Genomic DNA, 23,606 nt, shown 5'->3' with positions numbered 1-23,606 from the left:
GGTGCCACATGGTGCCTCACAACTGGCCCTAAATTATGCACACGCTTCGTAGATAGTTCTTTTATTACCTGTTTTCCTCAGATTACCCAGTTGGAGTGTGCCATTTCCACCCACACCTTGATATAGTGCAGTAAGCAGGACAAGTAACTGCCTCTTTTAAGTGACAGAAGCTCAGAAAGGCTGAACAAACTTGTCCAAGGTGACATGGTGATTAAGGGACACCAGAATCTGAATCCAGGTGTGCCCGACTCCAGAACTCTGGATCCCCAACCCCCTTTTTGGTATGGAGCAAAGAGGTATGGAGCTGTCTAAATCCTGGACATGATGAGAGAGATCAGGAGGAAGGGTGGGAGCTTCTATGAGCTGAGGGTCTTTTGTGTACAGAGCACTCACCCCGTCTGATCTCTTAATTTTTCTGTGAACATGTGATGTAGGCACCGCCTCCATTTTACAGGTAGAGGAGCTGAGGCTTAGGTCAACCCCTTGTATGGGACAGGGCTTCACATTTTGTCTTCTGTCTCTGCTTTCCCTCCTCTCTGCTGCCTGGGAACACAGTGTTGGGGGCGAAGAGTTCAAGGTTCTTTTCCTGATGCCAACACGTGGTGAACAGTTTCGTCCATCAGTTTATGTGTTTTCTTTTTTTTTTTTAAATTGCACATGTATGCAAAGGACCATTGTAAAACTGATAAGGAGTAGCCGACATGGTATTTTTCAAGTACGTTGGAGATGAACGCAGAATCCGGAGGGGGTTTCAGAGATGGGCTGGACTGTGTGAGTTACCATAGGGCTCCTTTTTCATAGCTTTCCCAAGGCAGCCTCTGTGTCCCTGTTTTCCTACCATTACTAGATGTGGGCATGTTTAAAAAGAATGCAGGGCTTAGGTTTTCTTTACAACAGTAGTAGTTGCTCATTTTAAAAAGTTGAGAAGTGTTTAAAAGTGTAGGGGTGCTTGGGTGGCCCAGTCAGTTAAGCGTCCACATTGGCTCAAGTCATGATCTCACAGTTCATGAGTTTGAGCCCCACGTTGGACTCTGTGCTGATAGCTCAGAGCCTGGAGCCTGCTTCAGATTCTGTGTCTCCTCTCTCTCTCTGTCCTTCCCCTGCTCATGCTCTGTCTCTTGCTCTCTAAAAAATAATTAAACCTTAAAAAAAAAAAGTGTAGTTAAATATATGTGTATGTGTGTGTATAGTATACATATCCTTTTATCTAGAGGGGGACCCGTCATCCCAAAATGACCACTATTATAATTCAGTGCCGTGCTTCTATTTTTTCTTTCTCTGCGTAAATTTGGGTGTTTTCATGTTGATTATACATAGTGGTTATTAAGCAAAAACAATTTTAAAACTTACTTTTTTTCTTTTAACATCATATGCAAGTTTCTTCTCAGTATATCTTAATCTACATTGCTCATAGCCATTGAATAGTATGCTTAGCAAGCTGAAAAAAAAAAAGGCATGTTTTCATTAACTGTCCAGTTTAGGGGTATTTGGATTGTTTCTGTTTATAACATGGTGATGAACATCTTTGGGAACAAAACTGGTTTCTTGCTTTTAAATGTGACTTTTTTTAAGAACAGAGTCCTCAGAATGTCCCTAAAGGGCAAAAGGGAAGGGTATTTTTTGGAATCTTAATAAGGTGGCCTCATTTTCCACTAAAGAATTCCATTATAAGTGTTAACTTTTTTTTTTAAGTTTATTTATTTATTTTGAGAGAAACAGAGACAGCATGAGCAGGGGGATGGCAGAGGGAGGAAGAGAGAGAGAATCTCAAGCAGGCTCTACGCTGCCAGCACAGAGCCTGGTGTGGGGCTTGAACTCATGAAACTGTGAGATCATGGCCTGAGCCAAAACCAAGAGTCAGATGCTTAACTGACTGAGCCACCCAGGGCCCTCCAAGTGTTAACTTCATGAAAAATAAGTGTGTTTTTGCCTCCATGGAGATTCCCCATGGCAGCTAGAATGGGGACCCCACCTGTAGTTACATTCATATATGTCCTGTACCTGTACAAACTTTCAGCACACTGGTGTTCTGTATTATTTTTCGCCTTGCCTTTGGGTCCCAAGTGGTACTGAGATGTGTGAGCTGCTGACCGAGTTACTGACCTTTGGGACGTTGGTTGTTCTGTTATATCATGTGAGGATTTCAATGGTGGCTCTCCATTGGTGGTTCTTTACCATGTATGGGTGTGTATCCTCTTACTCCCCAGTGAAGAGTGCTGCATGGGTCATGACCAAGTCCTTCTCATGTGTTTGAGAAACAGGAAAGGAGCAACACTCATTGGTTTAATTACAGCTCTAAAAAATAGATAAGCAGAAGCTTTGACAATGCCACTGAAGTAGCAGTCTTTAATGACAAGCAGAATATGATTTAAAGAAATATTTCTACCTAGGAACAATTAAGTATTATTTGTAAAAATGAGGGTATGATCCAATTTTTATATTTTTATTCTTTTGCACATATTCTTATTTTCCCCAGTGAGCCTATATACTTTTTATAATAAAGGTTTTATTTAAAAAAAATTTGAGCCTAGCATTTGAAATAATATTTATTTAATAAATATTGCTTTTCCTCTCCCTTGATTCAGATGCATTTTCTTCCAAAAAACTTCACATGCCAAACTGTACATCACATAAACGTATCTTTAAGAAAATACTCATTTACTCAGCAAATTTTTATTGAATACTTTTTATGTACCAGGCACTATAATGTTTATGCAAAAAATGAATGTAATGATTCTTTTTGTTTTTCTTTTTTCTGCTCCTTCTCTTCCCTGCCTGGTGTAGTCTGAAGTTTCCTGGATCCCCAACAAACACTACTCTGGCATTTATGGTCTAATGAAGCTCGTCCTGACCAAGACTCTCCCTGCCAACCTGGAGAGGGTCATTGTCCTTGACACGGATATCACCTTTGCCACTGACATTGCAGAATTGTGGGCCGTGTTCCACAAGTTCAAAGGTAATTGTACCCCATGTTCCCTGGTGTCTTTAAAGGTCTCGCCATGCCAAGAAGAGGGATTGTATTTTTTTTTTTTTAAATGTGAGGCCGACACTTAATGGGCCCATACTAATGGACAAGGAATTACAAATCTAGTTAAGTATCAACTCTACTGGCATTTGAAACACGTTTGAATCAAACTGGCATATGTTTGCATTTCTTTAGTAAATAAAGAGGTAAGGTTTATGTTCATAGGAAGAACCCAATTTAGGATGCATTGTAAGAGAGAAACGTCAAATGTATATATTTTATATGCGGATACTTGAGTGTTGACTTAGCTGTGTAGAGACATACATTTATCAGTGTTTTTGTTTTGTTTTGTTTTGTTTTGTTTGTTTTGTTTTGTTTTTTAAATCAAATGATGTTTTGATTGCGAAGAAGGCCTGTGAGGTGGTAGAAATGGGTACTGATTAGAGTGTTGGAAAATGTTCTTATGGCTTTTGCTTTCATTAATGTTGTGGTTGATCATTTTTAGGAAGTGTATAAGTTTGGCTTTTTATGACATTCCCTCTCATCCAGTTAGTTTTTTCTTAGCTATTGTGGCTCTTGTCACTGCCTCAAGGTATATGAGATTATGTGGTGGGGAATTGTGAGCCCAGTAGGTGTACTTGACTCTGGTGTGGATGCATGGGAGAAGTGACAGGTTAGCACAAATCTCGGGCTTTAATTCTAATCCCCCCTCCAGATGTCTTTCTTAAAATTGCATTATCTTACAAATTCTTCTCTGTATTAGACAAATGCAGTGGGAGATAAATTTGGGAGTGAGAGGTTTTTTTTCCCTTTTTATTTCTTAGTTTTCTTTTTAAAATTGCATTCTGGCTTCTGTGTTTAAAATCCCTCCTGCTACTTCTCTGTAGCTTCTTATCCTATGAAGGTGAGCTACTACTCAGTGATTTTTAAATCGCAGCTGTTTCCTAAATCTCAGGGTATTCCAGTTGGTCTCATGGACAGAAGAGTAAATTCCTCACCTACTCTGGTCTTGGCCTGCTTCTTTCTGGGGGTCTCTCAGCTCTAGGCTAATTGAAAAAAAGTCCTCAGCATCTCATGGGGGAGACACTCTGACCCTCAGACTCTTCCCCTTGTTAAGATCGAAACATACTTTCCTTACCCATGTCAGTAATGACACTAATAGAGACATCATGTGGCTCAGCTCTGGTCTCTTCTTCACGGAATGTTGGGGGTCTGTCCTTTCATGTCACAAACAAAGAAACTGAGGCTTGAAGGCATGCAGGATTCAGCCCAGAGTCGAGACCAGAATGTGTATGTGTGTTGGCTTCCGTGCACGCCTCTTTTCGAGTTCCCTATTACTTCTGCTTGTTTTTCTGATTACATTGAACTCCTTGAGGACAATTTTTAAAAAATAATTCTAAGATATTCCTACTTTTATGCCAATGTCTAGTATTCAGTGATGTGTTTATTCAGCAGGCATTTATTGCATCCCTACTGGGTGTCCCTGGTATGCTGGGCTCTGGAGACTTCTTCTGAAGGGGATTGGAGAAGGCAGCTGGGAGGGCTTCACAGAGGAGGTGGTCATCATGCTCTCACTTGCCAGAGAGAAGTGGTTCTGTGCAGTGGATGCTGACATTCCCCTTTGGGAATAAAGGATGTATTAACTCCAGCTGCTGGGATCACTGCCCGCATGTGGCCCTCAGCTACCAGCCCCATGAAGAGCCACATGCCTGGGGCCACGTCCCCTTCCTGGAGAATGTGGAGTCTTGCAGAGCCAGCTCTAACCCTCCCTGGAGAGCCCCTCGCAGCTGGTTTTCTCCCTCTGCCCAGTCCTCTTACCTTTTGTTTTCAGATGCTCTTCCCAAGACCCGCTCCCTAAATTAACCTCCTGCATGCTAACTTCTGTATCAGAGTCTGCTTCCCCAGAAACTCACCCTGAAATATGCATTTAAAGCTATAAGTCTCCCTTGGAGAAATGTAACTCAGCAAAATCACTAGAACAGGTGGTCACTAATTGTAGCATTGTAGCTAGGAAATACCATTTATTCTGTCCCAGCTAGGACCTGCCATAGTGCTGGTGGGGTTTTGAAGCCAATAACAACAATAACATCACTGTGGTTTTAAATCCCTCGATATCCTCTGTGAACGAAAGGCTCCCAAGGTGCTTGTGGCCCAAGGATTTGGATCCTGGGGTAGAGCAGAGTATATGAGCCAAGGTCAGAACAGGGACCTGGGGGTGGCAGGAGCCAGGGGGGAGTGTGCACTTGAATGCAAGGAGCTGAGTTAATGGGCTATATTTTATTTGTTCATTCTTTCATTGGTTTATTTCTAGCATTTGTTAGGCCCCTGCCGTGCAGAGGAATATATTAGATGCTGTTGTTACCTAAAACGGTCGAGAACACAGCCCCTGCCTTCAAGGAGCTCACAAACAAGGCAGGCTGCATTGTATTTTTATCTATCACCAACAAAGGAATATAAAAACATCTGAGGTTTTCCCATGCCCACTCTAACTTTTCTGGGAAAATACGGAGGTGAAAAGAAAATAAGTAAGCTCTTCTCTTCTCCATATGGCACTCTTTTCTACAGCTTTTTTTGTTGTTGTTTTTTAATTATTTTTTTCTAAACTGGAACGATTAGTAGCCAGAACATGGAATAGGAAGAAAGCCCCATAGGACAAACTCATGAATGTAGGAAGTTCTGATCCCAAAGGGAGAGTTCCCCTCTCCTGAGGGCAATTGCATTTGGCGTTCTTCACCATAAACATTTTGAGTGACATTGATGTAGTTTGGCCTTGTTGATTTTTCTCTGTTTCACAACGGCTAGTTATCTGGGGCTCTTGTGTTCAGATCACATATGCTTGACTCCTTTGTAACGCTGTGAAATTCCCCTCACCTAAATCCATTTACACAGAGACACTAGTAAGAAGCCTTTTAGAAAGGGCTTAGATCTTTGCTCCGCCTCCACCATGGGAAACTTTGGGTGCCTCTTGGAAATGTCCACATGCCCCCGGAGACTTGACTTCACCTAAATGGCAGGTGCCTCCCTCTGCACCCTTACCACCAGCTGCCACTGCTGGAGGATTTTCAGTGGTTCTCAGCAAAAAGAATCGAATGTGCCACGGATAGCGAGAATGAAGGGCCACCCATTCGGTCATATTACTGAGCTTAATAAGTTGCCAGATCATCTCCTGACTGTTGGGAATGTTGCAAGAATAAAAGAAACCCAGCCCCTACCCTGGCAAGTGTATAGTTGAGTGGGGTGGTCGGGGGGAGACAGACAACAAACAAGTAAAATATACAGTATATTAGATGGTGATTAGTGGTTGCTCTGGAGGAAAGGAGATGAGGAATACCTCTGTGTGTGCACACGTGCATTGTTTTCAGTATTCAAATCCAGCAGCAGTGGAAGCTCTTCCAATGGAAGAGTGACATTTAATGGAAGGTGACATTTAAGCAGAAACATGAAGAAGTTGAAAGAATAGGCATGCCAGGTGCCTAGGGAAAAGTGGAATAGTGTCCCAGGCAGTAGGAACAGCAAATGTGACGTTTCGGGAGCCCTGTGGCCTCGTTTGTTTGAGGAATGGGATGGAATGAGCCCAGGATGGCTGGGGGCTAATGGGTCTGGTCACGGAGGTCTCCTTTGTCAGGCACAGGGAGAATTGTGCCTTACCCTTCTGTGATAAGGGCAGCCATTGTGCAGCTTTGAGCAGGAGTGATGTGATCTGACGGATGTTTTGTTTTAAGTTTATTGGGGGTGTGGAGGGGGCACAAGTAGGGAAGGGGCAGAGAGAGAGGGAGAGAGAATCCCAAGCAGGCTCTGTGCTGTCATCACAGAGTCCAGCTCGGGGCTCGAACTCACGAATTGTGAGATCATGGCCTGAGCCGAAACCAAGAGACGCTTAACCGACTGAGCCACCCAGGTGCCCCCTGATTGATGTTTTTACTGGGTCATCCTGGCTGCCCAGTTGAGAATAACAGGAAGCAAGGAAACCATTCAGGAGACGTGGCAGTCATCCAGGCAAGGCCTGTTGCTAGCTCAGACCCGAGGGGAGCAGCACAAGTAAAAGGCGTCGTCAGGGTAGGGGTACGTTTTGGAGGTCAAGGTGGTGGGAGGTGAGAGGGCACAGAGTGTGGGACGCCCAAGCCGGCGTTTGGCAGACCCCACCACAACTGCAAGAAGAAGATTTGGGTTTGGGACCCTTTAAATTTGAAACGCCTCATTGGACATCCACACGGAGATGCCGAGAAGGAGGCAGGTAAATGAGTGCTTGGAAAGCAAAGGGAAAATACTGGTTCCTACGGACTTCTTCTGGTCCAGGCCATGAGCTAGAAGCTTTGTACTTTTGAAAAGCAGGATAAACTGGGCTCCAGAGAGGCTAAATAACTTTTCCTGCTCAGAGAGCTAGTCACAGCAGAGCTCAGCCCTGGACCATCTGGCTGTGGAGTCTGCGCTCTGCCTCCTGTGTTTCTGGGCTTCCTGATGGTGAGGGGGCTGTGCGTGTTCCAGGGCGGAGGGGGGGAGGGGGTCGTTGGGGGGTGCATGGGCTGAGGGGGGGCTGCCCTTAGTTCGGCTGTGACCGCTGATCCTGAGTCACCCACCACCCCTGAGTGCCGTCGGTTTACTGCACAAATATTTGGAAACACTATCTGATTTTAGCAATACTGGAAGGGGCTGTTAGGAAGGCATAAATAATAAATGTACCCCCATAATCTGAAGCTTTTAGAAAAACTCCATACTGCATGTTCAACCTAGTATTTTTAATTCTTGAGAAGAAATGCCTTCCCTGTAGGAAGAGCATATTGCCGTCATGTAAAGTTCTGGCCCCAGAACAGGTATGGTCAGAGTACCAAGCACAGGTGGGTATTGCCCTGCTCACCCCCACGGTGCCACGGTGTGGGTAGGTATGTGATACCAGTGGATATTTTTCAAGAGCTAACAGACTCACTGTGGACCAATTACAGCTAACATTTTTAAGCACTTACTCTGTGCCAACCACTCTGTTAAGCACTTTATGGTGAAACTCATTTAATCCTTACAACACTCCCATGAAGTAATTATTGTTAATGTTTCCATTTTAAAGATCTGGGAACTCATGCTTAGGGAGACAAAGTAGCTTGCCCAGCACCTCAGCTCCTAAATTGCAGAACTGGGATTTGAACTCAGATGACCCGACTCTAAATCCAAAACCCTTTACCCTGCACCTACACTCCCCAGAGGAACAGATGGAGTTTAGAGTCTCTGTGGAGAGACCGAAGCTAGAAACAAGAAAGCAGTCTGGGTGACCATGTGAACTGGGCTGTAGGGGTGATATCGGCATCCTGAGAACAGAGGCATGGAGGCAAAATCAGGGCCACGGAGAAGTGTGGTTTTCCCAGGATTTGAAAATAAAATTTTGGTTTCCAGAATCCTGGCCCAGCTTGTGACATCCCAGAACATCATCTTTAAAGTAGCCGTGAGCCCCAAGAGCTCTACTCATGCACTCATCATGGCCAGTAGAAGAAGGCAGAATCGGGGTCACTCTGTGACCATGGTGGGTTAACTGACTTCTCTGGGCTCAAATGAACCAGGAACAGTGCATGTCTTTGTGAGGAGTGCACAAGATAACGTGCGTCATTCTCCCCAGGGTCCACTTTCTCTAAGGACTCCCACCGGAGTATGGGATGATGGTGGACATCCTTAAAGTGCGTCTGCTCCATTACTTTGCAGCTTTGTCTACAAAGCCCTCCTCGGCACTGGGGTGGCTGTAAGGGTAAAATAATGTAGAAAAGCTGAATATGAAAAACCTTGAAAGTATGGCTTCTGGAAAGACACTTGTAGAACTTTTGTGATTATAACCACTTGCCTTGAAGGAGTTTTTAAACACTCGTAACATTTCTTCCAGTGGGTCAGGTCTATTTCTTATCTTGTGAAGGCTGCCCCTCCCTTCTCCCTCCCTCCCCTCCCTTCTTCCTTGTTCCCTTCTTTCCTTTTTCCCTCCTCCCCTCCCCCTTCTCTCCCATTTCCCCCTCCTTGCCCCCTCCCCATTCCCCCCTCCCCCCCCCACCATTCCTGCCCTTTTCCCCTCCCCCTTTCTCTCCCCCCTCCTTCCCTGCTCCTCTCCTTATCGGCTCCTTTCTCCCCTCCCCCTCCCTCCCTCTGTTAACAGAACTGGTGGAGTAGGAAAAGCTTTAAAGGAAGACCTCAAGTTTCAAGTCCCCGCTGGTATGCTTATCAGTGGGATGATCTTGAGGGGTGGAGGGGGGGCGGTCATTTAACCTCTCCACCATGCTCCCTTACCTGTAGAAAGAAAACACAGATGCCACCTCACAGGGTTGTGGGTTTGAGGAACCCTAGTGCCCAGTACACGCTTTTCCTTCCTTGTTTCATTATTTTTTCCTCTTCCTCTTCCTTTTCCTTTCCTTTCCTTTCCTTCCTCTTCCTCTTCCCTCCTGTGTCTACTGTTGGTCATATCCCATGTGCCCCTTTTCCTTTGACTTTAGATCCTTCTCCTTCCCTCCCTTCACTGACCTGCAAGTAAAGTTCCACACTCCCCTCCCCCTTCAGCTGACTTACAGGGAGTCAAAGGGCCCATGTTCCCTGAGTGAAGCCAGCCCTCCTCGGCCAGGCCTGCTCTGGACCAGGTCCCCCTCGCTGCACATCTGTTCCTGCCTTCCTAGAGAGGCTGCTTGGCCCCAGGGAAGAAAAGCAGAAACTTTGAAAGCTATGAAGTTTCAGATCAGGTGCTTTCCAATGACTCTGACAGCCTGTGTCTGTGTGGGTGGTGCTCTGTAAGTGTGGAAGGTGCTGGGGTTCTGCTGTGATGGGGTGAGTCTCCTCCGTGGGGTTTGTGTTTCATTTTAGGGTTCAGTCAAAGGCTGGGGCATTGCTTTTCGTCTGCGCCGTGGTTTCGAATGTTTTCCTGCACTCCTCCTGTTCGTTAAGTTCCTTGCTCACCACCAGTTTTCATTGCTTTGTTTTTTAACTGCTAATTCTTAGCTGATTTTCCGTGTGGAAAATTTGAGGGCCCTTTATGTCCTCATCCACTTCCTTCTTCGAGTCTGTTGTCCTGTCCGTGCTGCCTTCCATTCAGAGTCCAGGAACTAGCTCTTTTTAAGTTTATTTTTATTTATTTCGAGAGGGAGATACAGAGCACGTTGGGGAAGGGCAGAAAGAGAGAGGGAGACAGAATCCCAAGCAGGCTTTGCACTGGCAACACACAGCCAATGCGTGGCTCGAACTCACAAACCCACCAACTGGGAGATTGTGACCTGAGCCGAGATCAAGAGTTGGAGACTCAACCAACGACTGAGCCCCTCAGGTGCCCCCAGGAACCAGCTCTTGGCTTCTCTCCTTAGAAGCTCACGGTTCTTCCCTTGGACAGGCTGAAATGTTCATCACTGGCGGAACGTCAAGGGATTCTGTTCCTCGCAAAATTGGTGAAGACGTTTTAATTATTTTTCCCATTAACTTGGAAGGGGATCTGCCTTCTTTCACTATATTAGAAAAATCGTTTGACTTCTCTGAGCTTCCTTTTTGCTGTTGTTCTATGAAAGTGGGGGAATAATTTGGCCATAAACACCCCCATAGGTTTTATTTTGGTGGTGAAGTCAGGAAATGGCTCTGCCTTGCATGCTACTTAATCATCAATGATAATTCCCTTTCCCATCTGCGTCTTTGTTTTCTTGTTCTTCAACCAGCAACTCCTGAGGAGTTAGGGGGAACAGAAACCCACCTGCTTCCCTGCCACCCTGTCCCTGTCCTTCTCTCTGCCTCCATGTTCATTCATCCACTCATTCTTTCGTTGACTCCTTATCTTTTGAGCCCCTGGACCCGCCTCAGGCTTGGGAGAAGAAAATCACGAATAAGGCAGACCCAAGTCCTGCCCTCACGGTACTAATTTCTAGTAAGTGCTTTTCACGTGTCAGGCAGTGGGCTATTTCATTTAGCATTCATAAAAGTCTTTAACTGTCTTGCTGTGGCAGAGACTAGACCGAAGCCAGGGTGGCCCCAGAGCCCGTGCTCTTGACCACTGGATTCTAGATCCAGCTGAACACATGGTTACATAAAATGTGGAAAGCACCTTGAAAGGGAGAATTCGGGGTGAGGTAGAATCACATTTCAGGGAAGGCAGCCCTGGTCTGGTGGGCTGAGGGAGTCAGGAAGGCTTCTGGAGGGAAGAGGCATGGTGACATTAGCCTCCGTGTCACCTCCCAGAGAGAATGCCACATGCAGATCCTGGAGAGAGAATGGTGCAGACAGGCATTGAAGGGAACATCAAATCTCCTCAGACAGAGTGGGAGGGCTCCTGCCTCTGGTCCTTTGCTCTGATGTCCCCCTGCTGGGGAATGCTTATTCCTAGCCTGCTCTGTCCTGCTGCCCCAAGTCCCTACGAGTCTTGGCTCAGATCTCAGCTTCTCAGTGAGCTTCTCCTGATTGTTGCCTTTAATCCTGCAACCTGAGATGCCAGCCTCTTGCTCCCACCCTGCTCTTTTCATGTTTTATAGCACCTGTTACCTTCTAGTCTGTCTTGCAAGGATTTACCAAGATGGCTGCTCCACCCTACCCACTAAGCAGCAAAGACCTGGGCACCTGGATGCCTGTGGCTTTACCTGGTTGCTGTGTGTCTTTCCTGCTGATGCATAAATACTGCCTTTGTCTGTCTTGTTCCTGAGATATTTCCAGCATCCAGAACTGTGCCTGGCAGATGATAGGTGCTCAGTTAATATTTGTTAGGTAAATGAACAAATAAAGCGTATGATTCTAGGTGATTTGCGGGGTGGAAAGTAAGAGAACTAGGAAGGGTCTTCTAAGTTACAGCTTTGAGTTTTATCCACAGGTAATTAAAAGGCTTAGAGTTTCAGGTAGAGAAGTATGCTCAGATTCTCAGATCGGAAAAGACTTCTTTGGCTGCAGTGTGGGCAATGATCCAAAAGGTGAGGCAGGAAACCCATACCTTGAAAGAAACTGGTGACAGTATACGTTGGGTTGGCTACTGCTTCAGTCCAAGCAGGACATGTGGCCTATGGTAGGATAGTGCCCCTGGGAGCAAGCAGAGGACCTGGATTAGAGGTGAACTAGGAAAGTTGAGTGGATAGCACCCAGTGCCTGGAGTTCAGGGTGGAACATGCAGAGACGGATGAGCAGCTCTGAATCTTACAGCAAAGGTCTGGGCTGGAGGTATCTTTAGGTGTTTCCTTTTTGGTATTAAAATAGTGTTCTCACTGAGCTCTTACAGTTTCCTTTTCTGAACTTCCCGGTGTGCCCTAGTGTAGCATCTGGTTTTCTGTTTTCTGTGGTTCCTGGTTTCCGAAGGGAAAGTGGCAGGATTTGCTGTCCCTAATAGAAGGCTAATGAGCAATCGGCAAGCACCAAGCAGGGCGAGGTGTGGTTGGCAAGCCGTGGTTAGTGAGCAGGAGCGACAGGGCGAGTGCAGAGCTGAATTCATCCGAGAAAGATCCCCGACCTTGCCCTGATTGTGCAGCACATACCTGGAGACTGAGGGCACCTCCTGCTGATGTGGCTGTGTGTTCTCAGGCCAGCCATGCCCTGTACATCCCCAGGAGCCCCCTGACTGGGCAGACGGGACCTCTGTCAACTGCGTGGCTGTTCCTAAATGCACACGGCTCCAGGCTCTCCAGGACACTGGGAGGCTCCCGAGAAAGAGGAGGAAAGGCACATTTCTAGAAGTGGCTGTGAAGTATTCCTTCCCTTCTTCCCTAATTCACGTGTCCACTGCCAAGGAGTGGGACAAAGACATCCAGGCCCTTTCCTTTGGGTGGGTCCCCTTTCTACCCTTGGTACCATCTCAAGTCAAATTTCCTGCCTGTAAAATGGGGATAATAATGCTGCTAGGGTATTTCTGCGTGGGTCGTGTGAGATGTTGCACGTAGAGGTTAGCTCAGTACCTGCAGAGTCAGCACTGACCGTGTGTAGCTGCTGCTGGTACTAATATTAGAGTCATTTTGTGGCCATCCCAGTAGGGCAGCTGTTTGGGGACCTAAGATTCAGGGTGGGAGGATCTGGATATCAGAGAAGGCAACCTTAGTCCTCTGTGAGTAAGGCGCACTCCCCAGATAGCCCCAGTCATGATCATGGTGGAGGAGGGGAGCCTGGGAGGAGGGTCCTGGGGGAAGTCAGGGTTTTGTCCTAACTGGAGAGCATCAGCTACGTGTCTCTGTGGGGAGAGCACAGGCTGTGGAGTGTGCCAGTCCCAGGACCTGGGTCTGAGGCTGGCTCTCCCATACAGTTGGCACGTCTGTTGCTCAATCTCAATGGGAATAATAGTTGGGAGGCAAAATATGTAATTCACCTAGTGCTTTGTAGGTATTTGTTATATTAGCTCAGTTTTTCCATGCAGGGGTTTTCACATTTTACTATCTGCAAAATTGAGATGTGTGACTTACAAAAGTAATTTGCCTGATGGTCTTTTTCTCCTGAAAAATGTTTTGATATATCCTATAATCAGTGGCCTCTTAGAATCCAGAAAGTATGGTGTTATTATTTTTTCTAGCTTTTTCTTTTATCGTGGAGTGGTAGAGGAGGGACAGAGTTTGGGTAGGGCTGTAGACTGGAGTTGGGAGGGTGATTAGAATCAGTAAAAGAGAAGGATTTGCGGGGGTGGGGGGGTCTTAGCAGGCCACTCTTTGATCTCCTGTTATTGTATGACCACAGGGTCCTGGGTCATCTGTGCTGTTGCTGTTTTTGGTGAACACTTTGCTTGTGGCTCCCACGTTGGAATGGTTACCACCCCTAACGGGCCCTTTTGCTGTGGAGACTGACTACGTGTTTCCTGGAAATAAAAAATATGTTGTGGGCATGGAGAAAAGGGGAGATCATCGAGTCATGGAACGGAAACATTTTAGGCTTTGAAAATTTCAGAAAGAGCTATCAAAAAGCTTAAGCATCAAACCCAGAATTACAGGAAACTGCTCTGCCCAGAAGTCTTTTTTTGCTCATTCAGACATTCAGTAAATATTTCCTGAGCACCTACTTGGTACCAGACACACAAGCAATGCTCTCTAGTGCTCAGTCTATTAGAAATCTATGCGACTAATTCATTCTTCCTTGAAAAAAATCAGATCGTTCTGATTTTTTTTTTCTGGGAACACTTTAGCAGTCTGTGTACCTGCTGCCCGCTCAGGGCGGGACCCCGGACTCCGAGAGGGCGCAGTGCACTGGGAGTGCCACTAGGTGGTACCTGCCATTAATGTGAATTATTCAGGTTGCTTTTCTTTCAGTTAGCTGATAATCAGCTACCTTCAGGCAAAGAGATTTTGATGGTGAATGTAGCTTTAGTGGATGCATAGAGGATATAGGTCTGTCCTGGGTCATTCTGGGGGAAGGGAGGGAGGGTGAGGGAGCAGGTTGGGATCAAATAAAGGCATGAGAGAGAGAGAGAGAGACAGCTGCAGAATAGGCAGTAGGAGGAAAGAAGCAAATACCTGTTGAATGAATTGATGGGGAAAATGACAAAGCCCATCTTTGGAATCATATGCTCAATTTTTTTTCTTGTTTGCTCTACAAGTATTTTGGCTAAAGGGGCCTTACATGAAGGGTAGCTCTAGGGTGGAGAGGCCCTTTTCTGGTATCAGAATTACCTGTAAGGTCTTCCCAGATTTCACATCACCAAGGCACACTCCTGTCCCCCACACTGGCCTGGACATCACCAGTGATCTGAGATTCATTGCCTTCATGCAGTGTTTCTCTAGCTTGGTGATGCTGAGATTTGGAGCTGGAGAACTCTTTGTTGTGGGGAGCTGGTTCTGTACATTGTAGAGGTTTAGCAGCATCCCTGGTCTCTACCCACTAGATGCCAGTGACACCACCCTCCCCAGTTTGGACAACCAAAAACATCTCCAGGTATCACCAAATGTCCCCTGAGGGGCAAAATCTATCTTTTTGAGAACCCTTTCCTTAGTGGCCCACCATTACTGATGAAAGTGTATGGGCTCAGTCAGGCATTGGTGGTGATGGTGGTTTTAAGTGGTTGATAATGAACGTTCAAAAGAAGAAATAAAATTAGAACTTTCTATAACTTGTTTATCAGTTCCTATCTTGGAAAACCCCCAACCAAATGCCCTTTGAATGACTTTCTGAATCATCCCGATTTTCAAGTTCCTGTTCTATATGCTCCAGACTTCTTTTCCCTTGTTTATCCTCAGTGCTAGCCTCGAAGATGCTTGAACTGTAAATTTTCTCTTTTTCTAGGGCTACAGATAAGAGTTGAACAGCCAGTACTGAATTTCCTTTCTCAGAAAATAAATGAATGCATTCACTCCCCTGTACCTGGAAGCATACATGATACTAAGGGAAAGTGTGATTGAATTAACCAGACTCAGATGCATTCATATCCATAGAAGGCCATGATCCTGAGGGGTGCCTGGGTGGCGCAGTCGGTTAAGCGTCCGACTTCAGCCAGGTCACGATCTCACGGTCCGTGAGTTCGAGCCCCGCGTCAGGCTCTGGGCTGATGGCTCAGAGCCTGGAGCCTGTTTCCGATTCTGTGTCTCCCTCTCTCTCTGCCCCTCCCCCATTCATGCTCTGTCTCTCTCTGTCCCAAAAAATAAATAAACGTTGAAAAAAAAAAAAAAGAAGGCCATGATCCTGTTAGGACCCACTGGAATTTACCATCTTCCCCCGAAATTACAAGAGGGACCAACTTACCCCTCATCTACATCCTCATGAAAAGAGGAAATCGGCGCATGTCATTCGCTGACTATTGCAAGGACACAAATTTTTTTTTTCCCTCCGAAATGCATATACATAGATTATTAGCAGCATCTAATATATGACAAGGACGGACGTGGCCTGTCAAGGAAGACAAATAACTGTTCTCTTCTCCGCAAGGTGCACTGGGCTTGCCCATCTGGAAGAGTGCAGTGGGCAGAGGTGTGTGTGCTGATTCCTTATTGAGATGGATGGAGGGGCCATTTAAGGGAACACTGTCAGCCAGCCTAGGACCAGGTAAAATTACCAGCTTCCCTAGAAGCAGAGGGTATTTTTTTTTTTTTTTTCATTCACAACCATCTTCATTAGAAAAGGAAGTCTGGTTTCTGTTTTTTCGTTTGCCTTTTGATTGGTCTCAGAGGCAAAGAGGTCACGACAATTTGGGGCTTCTCTTCTTTATTCCTGAGATGGCAGAAGAGACCCAGGTTGATGCCACGATGCTAAGAAGTCTTACAAGATTAAAAAGAAGATTCCCCAAATCCAGCCACTGAGCATTTTTATTTTTGAAATGATGTGATACTAGGTTTTCAAAAAGGAGAAGGCAGACTTTGAAGGGCCTGGGGGAGCAGGGAGGAGGGAAGAGGAAGGAGGAGGGTTGGTTGGTAGGGATGGAACTTACTTTTTTTTTTAAGTGAACTTTAAAATTTTGGAACAATTTTTGAGTTACAGAAAAATTATGGAGCTAGTACAGAGTTCCTGTACGCCCTGCACCCTCTCTCCCTTATTATTAGCATCTTACATTAGTATGGTACATTTTGGGGGGCAAGTTGTCTTTTATTTTATTTTATTTTATTTTATTTTATTTTATTTTATTTTAGGGAGAGAAAGAGAGAGAGCAAGTGAGCTCTAGTGAGCTGGGCAGCGGGGGGGGGGGGAGAGAGAGAGAGAGAGAGAGAGAATCTTAAGCAGGCTGGACATAGGGCTCAATCCCATGACGCTGCGATCATGACCTGAGCTGAAATCAACAGATACTCAACCGACTGAGCCACCCAGGTGCCCCAGAACTTGCCTTTTTACAAGCTGCCTGGTACAGTCCAGACTGTGCATGCAGCCTAGATGCTCTACATACATATGCTTCTTTCATCACAACAGTCCTGACAGAGGGATAATCCAATCTCTGTTTTTTATAAGAGTGAAAACCCAACACTTAAAGAGGTTAAATAACAGACCCAAGTCACCTCATAGTACATGGCAGGGCCACAATGATAGCCTCTTTCCTTTGTCAATAAGCCCACAGGTTTTCAGCCCTGCTCTTTGTTGGTACTGAGCTGTGAGGATAGTGAGTGATACACCTGCCTTCAGGGAGAAGACACTCTCATTGAGAATTAGAAAGGCACACAGCTCCTGAGAAAGGACTGTGGGCAGAGATAGGAGGGCATGTACCAAGCACAGTGGTGCCACCATTGAGAGAATAGTTAACTTTGGGGACTGGGAAAGACGTCACCTACATCATAAGATAAATTGGTTTTGTGCATTGGTTAGAGTATCTCCACGAAGGAAGAGGGGAATGGGACATTTCAGGCAGGAAAACAGAATGGGCCAAAGTCATGAGACATGAAACAGTATGGCGTGTTCTTTAGACTTCAGGGGGTTCCCTGTGGCTGGAAAATTAGTACAAAGAATGGAGCATGGGAGGATGGGTTGGAAATGTGATGGAAGATTGAAAAGTAGGCAGGAGCTAGGTCATGGGGGGGGGCTGGCATTGGCATTCCATGCCGTGGAGTTTGGGTTTATTCAGAAGATAGTGAGAATCCATTGACTGTCTCTAAAAAGATTGACCAAGTCAGACCAGTCAGTCCCCAGTATGAAAAGGTGATGTGCTGTAGTGGGGGAATGAATTGGATGGCACAAAACCAAAAGCAAAATCCAATTAGGTGGCCATGTCAGTAATCCAAGTAAGAAATGGTCATTGCCTGGACAAAGGTAGTGTGGGATGCAATGACAGAATCAATTAGAAATGGATGGATGTCCAGATACAATGTGATACAAGAGAGAGATTTGTAGATGACTCTTGTTTCACAATTTAGCAGATTGGGTGTAAATACAAGAGGAAGCATAGTGCTGGGTGAGAAAATGAGTTCAACTCTTCTACGTGTGATATGGTCGTGCTAGTGTCAGTATCGGAGGTTGATGTTTTAATGGTAGCAGATGCTTCCTCATAATATACTGCATTTATGCTCCACTGTGGTAGAGGTCCTGTTTGTCTGCTCAGCATCCATGTCCCCCTTCCATAAACATCGGCAGAATGTCTTTTTCTTTTGAAAACCTTGCGTCTTCTTGTCTTAATTGATTTTCAGGGGTGGTAATCCATCCCTGGCTGCAAAGTAAGGGCATGAGCCAGTTCTGGTCAGCGTCAGGACCCCAGCCATCTCCCTGGCTCTAGTGATTGATTGGTTCAGGGTGGTTATGTGCCCCACGCTGAACCAATCAGAACATGAGGCCAAGGATTTTTTCTGGAACTTGTGGAAAAGATTTTCCACTCCAGTTGGTAAACTATGAGGAGATGAGACTGGAACTTCCATCAGTCATTTTGCCACTGTGTCAGGGGCTCCTTGAGACCACCCCTAGATTCTGTGATTTCCTAGGATGACTTACAGGACTCAGCGTGAGTCATACTCATGGCTATGACTAACTTCAGCAGAAAACATAAAGCAAAATCAGCAAAGGAAAAGGTACATGGGTGAAGTCCAGGAGTAACTAGGCTCAGGCTTCCAGAGTCCTTTCCTAGTGCCGTCATCCAGGTCACACGTCATTCCTCTAGCAATGAGTTGTGGTGACATTAGTGAAATGCTCTTCACCAGGAAAACTCATTAGAAATTTAGCACCTGGGATCTTTACTGGGGGCTTGTCATGTAGGCACCTTCTACTAGCCCATACCAAAATACCAGACTCCCAGAAGGAAAGCAGGTGTTCATAATAAACCATAATGTTTGCACAGTTTAGACAATGGGCAATTCTTACCAGGGAAGAGTGGGAACCTTCCTGGAACCCAGGTTCACAGGTGCCAGCCAAGGCCTAACTTGGCAAGCAGGCCTTTTAAAAGAGAAAAGTATCAGGCCGGCTGTGGTGCCTCTTTCCTGCACAGCTTTTCTGTCTGAGAGTTAAAGCGGATCTGAGAGCCTGAAAAGAGAGACCGATTCCAGATTACATTGTATTATAGTCCCTAGTTCCAGCCATGCCTGAAGCAGATTTTCCTTTTTTAATTTCTTGGGTCAATTTAAATTTCTGTCACTTACAGTCTTAAGAAGCACACTGGCCAATAAAACCTATTCTACCTAAAATGTTCTTTTTTAACTTCTTTACCACAAATCCCCATCACTGTTCCTTGTCTCAAATGGGGTCTTCCTCGGTGACCAGGACTAGCCTATAATAGACATGGTAAATTTTTGGCACGTGAACAGATTTTCTTCAGTTTTTTAGAGGAGTATTCTGTCTAGATTGAAAAGGTAGATTTTGGAGCCGATTTATCCTCGAATGTGACCTAAATTAAAAGTTTGACCTAACTGAATATCTCCTTGATCTTCCCTTTTACAAATTACTCTTTCCTGAGAAATTGGCCATAGCTTCTAGTAAGTAGTGCCTCCAGCTTGGGCTCCGTCCTGGGCATTCTTCCTTGTTTGGCCTAATTAACTGTGTCATCATTCAAGCAGATTAGTTGTGTGCCTTCCTGGGACATCAATTAAAAAATAAATCAGTGTTTGTCAAAGTGGAAAGGTGACACGTTGAAAGATGAATTTTCTTTCCAGTCTTGTATGGAAGCAGTAGAAAACAAAGGAAGTGTTGTAGTGGCTTTGCTGGCATGCTCACATGGAGGAAATAGGGACTGGAAGGATGTTAAGAGATTGTGAGCTAGTTTAGTGCTTTCTGTCGCAAAGGTAAAGAGAGGTCCAGAAGGTCTTTAATTTGTGAGATTCAGTTGCAGGAGAACTTAACTTAGGTACAGGTCTCTGTTTTGTCATTACTACTAGCCTTAGGCAGGTCACTCTACCTTTCTGACCCAAGGATAATTCTTTGATAAGTATTTATTGAGTGCCTCATGCAGAAATGAATCTGTAAAATGAATGAGTTTGCCTGGACAATCTCAATGCCCCTTTCAGGTCTGCGAATTTTAACACAAATTCACATGGCTAGAGGCAAAGCCAGAATCACAGAAAACATGAGTCCTTTTCATGCCTCCCTTGACCCCGCATTTATCTACCAGCAAGTCCTGTGAGACCACCTTCAAGGTGTATCCCAATCCAAGCCTAGGAGATACTAAAAAATTAGTTATTGAATAAACAAAATTAGGTCTTCAGCTTCTGTGGCTCCTTGGATTCTAGAATAATGTTTGTTTGTTTGTTTGTTTGTTTTCCCCTGTCTGCTCCTATAAAGTAGGAAATCATCTGCCCTAGAGTCTCCAAGGGGACCTGAAGCACTGAGGTTCAAGGCAGGCATGAAACACAGTTTAAGACAGGAGTGGAGATCCAGTGAGGAGAATGAAGTCAGCCCCAAAGTAGGGTTCCCATGAGGATCTAGAACTTCTAGAGTGAACAGTGACTAGCTGGCTTGGCTCAGTCCAGCGAGAAGCTCCTGACAGTGGGCTTCCAAACCCACGCCAGGTTCTGGCCTCTGTCTTGGAGAGAGGTGTGGAAGCACCAATGATGGGAGGTGGGCTTTGAATACCTGTTGATGCTTCTCCATTGCGGCATACGCTAGGTGCCCATCCCTATAGCATTTGTTCCTCTGACTTAGGTTTTTAGAGGCACACTGATGCCCATGACTTCGGCTCTACGTTTTTGTTTTGTTTTGTTGTTGTTTTTGCTTTCAAATTTTGAGGAAGAAAATATGTTTTCTTTGTAAAACAGTAAGAAGAGAAGTCTAGTCAGGACAGGGTGCAGGCAGCATAAAGACGCCCTCTGGGCATTATTGTAACAGTGAAAGAGCTTCATCTCCAGAGGCAAAAACAAGAATTTACTAGATCCTTTCGCAAACAGACTGCTCTGTCGTGGGCATCATTAAGGTTCACTACACTGATCCATTTTATATGTATGTGTCATGAATAAAACAATGCGCGTCCGTATCAGCACAAAGAAAACAAAACTCCTCCTGTGTTTCTACTACCTAGAGTTCAGTGTTAACATTATAGTATATTTCCTTTCAGACACTTTTCCATGCATATAAAATTGTTTATTTTTTGTATAAAATTAGGATCCTGTTGTAATACTGTTTGCACGTTATTGTGTTTTCTCCCTAACTACACATTGCGGCCGTTTTCCAGTGTGATGTGCCATGTTGTTTTTTATGCTTCCTCATATCCTGTGGTATGGCTGTGTTATTATTTGCCAATCCAGGCCTTCTGTTTTAGATTCTTGGGCCATTTCCAATGGTTTTTGGTATTCTCAAGAAGAGCAAAATGCTCGCCCTGTCTTTGGAGCCCTGAGGCTGCTGACATATGAAGCTCACTTAGCCTCATGCTACAATGTCATGGCTGCAGAGAGTCAGATAACCCTGTGTTCAAGTCCCAGCCCTGGCTGTGTGATCTTGGATGAGCCAGTTAACGTCTCTCTGTTATACATTCCTGCTATGAAAACCAGGTACTTTCTCCCCAGTTCACAGGGGCTGACCTGAGGGTTGAACCCAGTCATGTACCTCTCTGTTCCCTTCCCTTCTCCCAAATGTAGTTTTCCTCAACACTGGCTTCAAGTTGGAATCAGCTGGGAGCTTTCTAAGAAGAGCAGTGCCCAGACCTACTCTCTACCAACCAAGTCAGAATCTCTGGTCTGGGCTCTGGATACGGCATGTTGACGAGCCCCTTCTATAAGTCTCCCGTGCCACCAAGGTTGAGGCTCCCTGCTCAAAAGTTTCGGCCCCGGGGTCTGCTGGCTGCTGCTGCAGAAGAGACATTGTGTCGTGGCTGTTTTGTCGTGGGGTGGTGAGGCAGGGTAGTGTTTGGAGACAGGATTAGAATCCTGGCACTCATGCCTCCCAGGGAAAAGTGCCAACCTGTTTATTTTGTGTCAAGAGCTCAAACAGTGATCAAAATCCAATCCGACATCATAAATACCAGAAAAGGTCAGGACTGGGCTTGCTCGTAGGATCGAGCGCACACAGCCGAGCTGGGCTTGGCGCTTGGTCAACTCCAAACTTTGAGCTGGCACACAGCGCCGGGGGGACTTGGCAGGGCCCAGGCATACGGCGCCCCAGCCACAGAATGGAGGTTCACGTGGCTCTGTTGCTTTTGCCGAAGGAGGAGAAATGCTATTTTCTCAGCGGTTGTTCTTCTTGACTCATTAGTGTACTTGGCATGTGGTTATTTTTTAACTTCTTTGCAAATATTCGTAGAAAGAGAAGGGGAGTGGAAGGCGGGAGATGTTGGTGTTTACTGAGCTTGTATTTTGTGCAGGCCCTCCCAGGATTGAAGGGGTGCCCCCTCACACTGGGCCCACTTCCCTAGTGCAGCCGACGCACCTGAGGTCACCACCTGGCCGGCAAGTGGCCGAGGTGGGAATTTTATCTGAGATCGGCAGAACTTCAGAGCCTGTGACCTGTTCCTCAGGATTCCACATCTTAGGAGTTCAGGGGGTTTAATTAGACCATTTCTGGCTCATCCCATCTTGATTGTGACAATCAGAAGGAAATCCCACTGTAAACTATTAAAAGGTTTTCCATGTAAGTTTGTCAGGACAGCCTAGGGAATAGAACAAGACATACCTGTGTGGGTGACTTTCCCCATGGGGCTCACGTGGGAACCCCACTGGCTCCTTTAGTAAAAGGACATCCCGTTTCTCAGGAACGGCAGTGGACTGAATGTCAAGTGCAGACGCCCATGGGCTTGGGGAGTTTACCTGTCGGGCCCTTTATTAACAGAGCTGACAGGAATCCATTACCCAGCCTTTCTTGCTCCTTGTATCTAAGTATAGATGTAGGAGCATCAGTACTTTATATACCTTTTTGACTATATCCTACAGTAATAAGTATATCTTACATCGCAATCTAAAGGAAAATGCGTGTATGTGTCTATACATGTATACACATACACATTATACAGACACAGCTGTGTAACTAAAACACAGTATCTTCATAAAACAATACTTTACCTTACTAATGTTCAGCGAATTTTTATACTTCTGATCTATCTAAAGGATTTTAATTTTTAAAATGCTTGTCGAAACCCACTAAGTTATTTTCACAACCCCCTAATGTGTGGCACACCCTAGTTTCAAAAACATTTGGACTGGAAATTCTCTTAAGATGGCTTTTAACTCTGTGTTGAGCATTCTAAAATTCAGCAAAGCTGCCAGTAATCAGAGAGGAGATCATAAACTCATTTTCTAGAATCCATGAGCTGGAAGGGGCCACGGGGATCTCATTTAGTCTGTTCCCCTCTTGTCTGGCCGACCTCCACTTCAGTGAGCTAACGTGTGGGGTGGCATCCAGCACGGTGGCTGGCACATGGTGGGGGACCCCATACGTCTCATTGTCCTTTCTTCCCAGGCGGGTGTCGGGTTTTATTCATCTCTCTCTTCCTAGCTGCTAGTGTAATGCTCAGCACTGGACTCAGTAAATCGATGGGGAATAATCTTAAAAAAAAAAAAGGTGGCTTGGTTCTTTTTTCTCATTAACCTTTGGGGAAGATGGCTCAATCCGCTTGGATGATGCAATTCATCTGCTTTTGGTTTTGTTTTTAACTAACTGCAATTCAGGAGCACGTACTCAATGCCTACTGTGTACCTAGTAATGGTGGACATGGAAGATATCATATGGTGAGTGCACAAGAAAGGGAAGGGATCCTCGTTCTTAAGGAACTCCTGTATAAGTGAAGAGGAAGGGGGAGGAGAAGCAGCCGTCAAGTAATGTGGTCCTTGCTTGTGCAGAGAGTTTACCAAAGTGCTGTGTGGACATGGAAGATGGAGAACCAGTTCTGGTCAGGAGTGGCAGGGGCAAACACACAGGGGAAGTACTCGATCTGGGCTTTGAA

At 45.5% G+C, this 23,606-nt stretch overlaps 1 protein-coding gene across 4 annotated transcripts in view; it reads left to right on the top strand.

Annotated features, from left to right (window-relative positions):
• The window catches only part of LARGE1 (LARGE xylosyl- and glucuronyltransferase 1), a 538,054-nt gene that overhangs the window by 308,923 nt on the left and 205,525 nt on the right, over window positions 1–23,606 (top strand). For all 4 annotated transcript variants that reach the window (XM_053226710.1, XM_027070898.2, XM_053226711.1 and 1 more), the window contains one exon: window positions 2,785–2,956. In XM_053226710.1, coding sequence (XP_053082685.1) covers window positions 2,785–2,956 — 172 coding nt within the window. The remainder of the gene's footprint in view (window positions 1–2,784; window positions 2,957–23,606) is intronic.

Source organism: Acinonyx jubatus, chromosome B4 (genome assembly GCF_027475565.1).
Source record: "Acinonyx jubatus isolate Ajub_Pintada_27869175 chromosome B4, VMU_Ajub_asm_v1.0, whole genome shotgun sequence".
Classification (NCBI taxonomy): Eukaryota; Metazoa; Chordata; class Mammalia; order Carnivora; family Felidae; genus Acinonyx; species Acinonyx jubatus.
Note: the sequence above shows the minus strand (reverse complement) of the source record. Positions and strands in the feature narration are given on the sequence as shown.